We start from the raw sequence: 4046 nt of genomic DNA on the forward strand, positions 1-4046 counted from the left end.
ATAAAATTCAAGCCCTTTGTTTTCATGAAGGCCACAAGGTTTTAAAAGATACCATTGTACCGCCTAAAACCCATAAAATTGTCACTAGGGACTGATTAAACAGTCCTGAATTGAAACAGTGCGGATTTTGTCTAGGTCCTTTTCATGCACAACAATGCTCTTTTCAACCGCCAAGACAAAAGGAGGTTTAAGGAGCGATTCTCTGGGAGATTCTTCTAAGATAACCCCATCCATATGGGAGACAAGGTGGCCAGCAGCTGAGACGGAAAAAAAAAAAAAAGAGGAGAAAAAGAAAAAAAAGATTTCGGATGGCAGGAGGAAAAATAAAGGGAAAGAGGGGAAAGACAACAACAAAAAAACCCCAGGTGACACAGAGGCTGTATTTCCCCGTGTTCTTCCCGCACATCCCAGAAGCCTGGTCCGCTCTCCATCTCCCCCTTGGCACATGGCCCCCTCCCCAAGCAGGGAAGGGGATGCAGGTGGGAGGACCCGCGTCGCTCCATCCTCCCCGACCTGCCCTGCCTTGCAAGCTGCGTCTGATCCTCCCGCACGGAGGCCAGAGGCGACACCGAGCCGCCCCGATGGAGGGGACGCAGCCCTGGGGAAGGCAGGGCTGGGAGGGGAGGGGGGCGACGCTGCCGCGACGGCGGCGCCTCGCAGCCCTGCTCCTCGGGTGCTCCCCGGGATGCGTAGACAGCACGACACGTCCCAGGGGCACGTCTGGTCCGAAGTAACCCCCTTCCAGGGAATGAAAAAAAAAAAACCCAAACAGCTTCTGAGGGTCCTTTTCCCTCGACAGCCTTTCCTTCCGCGGGCAGGTTTTCTGCATCAGTCCCCGTGGGGTCTTCGCCCCCAGATATTCGCTCCGCGTTCCTGATCCGCGGCTCCCGTCGGAGGGATGAAGGCAGCCGGTCTAGTCTATATTTCAGAGACCAGAGGTTGGGGGGTTTGAGGGTTTTTCCCCATTGGCAGTTGCCAGAACAATTGTATGATTTTTCCCCCCCAAATTAATAAAATCAATAGTTCATCAAAGCGTTTCAAAACATAATTCTCTGGGCGTAAAAAGGCACCACTATTTTCTCTTGGCTACCCTTCCCCAGTCGATCTTTGGAACAGACACGGACTAACGGGAAGATTGGCTTAATTCTGGATTCCTGCCTTAGCGGCTCTAAAAAAGACAGCAATGAACCGCGGCCCTGCCGGAGGAAACCCCGCGCCGCAGCCCGCGGGGCCTCGGCCGGCGCCGGGCATCGCCGCCCAAAACGAAAAGTGGGGGAGCCTCCAGAGACGGGGGGGTCCGGGCTCACGCTTCCCGTAGGAAATATCGCCAGGTTTACAGTGAGATGCTTGCAGCAAACTTTATTCGCCGTTTACCGTCGCGCGTGGGTAAAATAAACGAACCTGAAAGTGAAATTCCGCTGGCGCGATCAAGACAAGTATTTAAGCTTTTATGGCACAGGGGGTAATCCTACGAAAAAGCCCCAATCGTCAAAAATACACTTCGCCGCCGGGAAAACTTTATTTGCCAAAAGTCATTTTATTAGTCACTGGAAGAATCGGCTATTTTAAAATAAACTAGGTCGCTAGGATTATTTTTTTTTTTTTAACAAGGAATCTCTCGGAAAGGGAGGTTTTACAAAATCAGAGCCGCACCCGGCACCCGCGCCCTCGGGTGAGACCGGCGGAGGGGAGGGCGGCCCAGGCGAGCTTCGTCCCCACCGGCCGCGCCGCCGGCCTGCCCGCCGCCGGCCCGGAGCCGCGCTCCGCCGCCCGGCCCGCCCGAGCCCGGCAGCCGCGGTGCCCCGGCGCACCCCGGCGCCTTCCCCGCGCTCGGAGCCCGGGGCTGGGGCGGGCCTCCCCGCGCCCGTGGGATGAGTCCGGCCCCGGAGGGCGAAGCGCCGCTGTCACCATCCCCAGGAGACGACGGCGGGGTGCGCTAAGTGCTGGTAAGCGGGGAAGACGCCGAGGGCGGCGGCGGAGGCGGGCGGGCAGGCTCGGTAGCCCTGCAGGGCGAGGGCGGCCTGGGCGCTGCAGCCCGCCAAGGCGCAGCCCAGCTTGGGGCGGGCGGCGGGCGGCGGGGGGCTGGCGGGGCAGCCGCGGCAGGGCTCCCCGTCCCGCACCAGCACCGGCACCACCACCCGGCGCAGCAGGGCGGGCCGGCGCGGCGGGGGGCTGCCGGGGCCCTCGCTCCGCGCCCGCTTCATCTTGTAGCGGTGGTTTTGGAACCAGATCTTCACCTGGGTGGGGGTGAGGCTGAGCAGCCGGGCCAGCTGCTCCCGCTCCGGCGCCGAGAGGTACCGCTGCTGCCGGAACCGCCGCTCCAGCTCCAGCGTCTGCGCCTTGGAGAAGAGCACCCGCCGCTTCTTCTTCTTCTCCTCGGCCTCCGAGCCGCGGGCGGGGAGCGACCTTTGGGTGGAGTCGGGCAAGCTCAGCTCCGGGCCGCTCTCGTCGGAAGCTGGGGACAGCGAGGGGGTTAGAGAGAGGGGGCGGCCGGGGACGGGGCGCGGGGCAGGCACCGAGGAGGCGGCGGGCCGTCGAGAGCCGAAACGCCTCCCGCAGGGAGAGTCCCGGCTGTTTACCGGGCCGGATTAATCCCAACAGTCAACAGGAGATGTGAGCTAACCCCCCGAATACATTAAACCCAACCCACGGGACGGAGCGGGCTTTCCCCCCGCGGGGGAGCGGCTCTGCCCCGGCGTCAGTCCCCGCACGGGCACGGTCGCTTCGCCGCGCACAGCCCGGGGGCTTGCGGGCTGGTAGCGTTTGTGCTCGCTCGGTGCTAAAACGTAATATCGGACTGCCCAGTCCTTTCGTTACTGCTTTTCTCCAGCCGCTCGATTACATTGATATTTAACTTATCCCGATGGGGTTCCCACATCCGTCCAAAGGACGGTCTCCCCCCATCCACACACAGGTGTACATTAAACGCCGTATATCTGCGGCACAATCGATATGTGTGAGGTAAGACCAATGTGCTACACAGCTGGGTTTGTGAGCCGGAGCCTGCCCTCCGCGATGGCAGATGCGTGGATCTAGGCGGTGGCGCCCAGGGCGCGCTCCGCGGCAGCGCGGGGAGGCGAGGCTCTGGGTGTGTGCTTAGCTTTCCTCTGCGGTGCGTGGGGTGACCTGAAACCCCTCCAGCACAAAAAGGCAGGATTTCTTGCAACAGTGAAACGGGGGGGAAGGGGAAAAAAAAAAAAAAAAAGAATCCGGGGAGCGAGCTTAAACGATAAGCGCAGAGAGACGGGCGGACACAGCCTGAGGCTTTGCTTTCTGCCATAGCTGGGAACATGCACAGACCTACAGAAAAAAAAAAAAAATCTTTTCTCCCTTAAGCTCGTGGCTAGGATGTTCCTGCTGTTTCATTGTTGCAATTCAGTAATATTCTATAAAATTCCCAGCCTGGATCCCCCCGATCCGGTAGGCTACACACGCCGGCGATTCGCTTCTTCGCATCTTCCCCAAAGGAAGGGGAGAAACAAATAAAAGATAGCTGTGCGGAGATGGCGAATTCCTGTCCGTTTCATACTCACAGGGATAGTGATTTCTGTCTGTTTCTATCCACCCTCGGTACGGCGAGCCGGTGTAGTTCTCCGCTGAGTGGTGATGGTCAGAGGCTTGCTTTATGCTATTGGCATCCTGCTCTGGTAAATCCAAAATGCTCCTCACTGTAAAACTGATCCTGCCAGATGTGGCCATGGCCGCCCCCAAAAAATATCAACCCAAAGCCCCGAACCCCCTTCCTTAAAAGCTGCGAGGAAAGGACTGCGCCCAGTTACTGGGGAATCTCCCGGCTCAAGAGGACCTTCCCTTCCATCGCCACCTAACCCCAAATATTAGTGTCGTTTACAGAGGTGTCCTGTTTATATAAACAGTCCTCCCCACTGCAAACACTGCCTGCTTTCAAACCGTCCCTGTCTATAGGATGCTAAGTACCTGAATTAGTCAAGTGCTAAAGCCCTAATGGGAGTAGGTGTAACCCCCCCTCCCGCCACCCCCATGAGAGAATAACCCGTTACCTCCCAAAGACAGCAGGAAACAGGCTT

The 4046-nt window shown here is 58.7% G+C and overlaps 1 protein-coding gene across 1 annotated transcript; it reads right to left on the reverse strand.

Moving 5' to 3' along the window:
- Positions 1 to 1904: 1904 nt before the first annotated feature.
- NKX2-8 (NK2 homeobox 8) lies at positions 1905 to 3699 on the reverse strand. The gene is made up of 2 exons (XM_050897092.1): positions 3534 to 3699; positions 1905 to 2455 (listed from the first exon to the last, which is right to left on the reverse strand). The coding sequence occupies exons 1-2, from the start codon at positions 3697 to 3699 to the stop codon at positions 1905 to 1907; spliced, it is 717 nt and encodes a 238-aa protein (XP_050753049.1).
- Positions 3700 to 4046: the final 347 nt, after the last annotated feature.

This window comes from Gymnogyps californianus, chromosome 5 (assembly GCF_018139145.2).
Source record: "Gymnogyps californianus isolate 813 chromosome 5, ASM1813914v2, whole genome shotgun sequence".
Lineage (NCBI taxonomy): Eukaryota > Metazoa > Chordata > Aves > Accipitriformes > Cathartidae > Gymnogyps > Gymnogyps californianus.

What these genes read in the sequence shown, in the direction of transcription:
- NKX2-8 (XM_050897092.1), bottom strand. Translation starts at nt 3,699, where the DNA reads ATGGCCACATCTGGCAGGATCAGTTTTACAGTGAGGAGCATTTTGGAT. An exon ending in AGACAGAAATCACTATCCCT is followed by an intron (nt 2,456 to 3,533) that starts GTGAGTATGAAA and finishes CGCTGTCCCCAG; the next exon opens with CTTCCGACGAGAGCGGCCCG.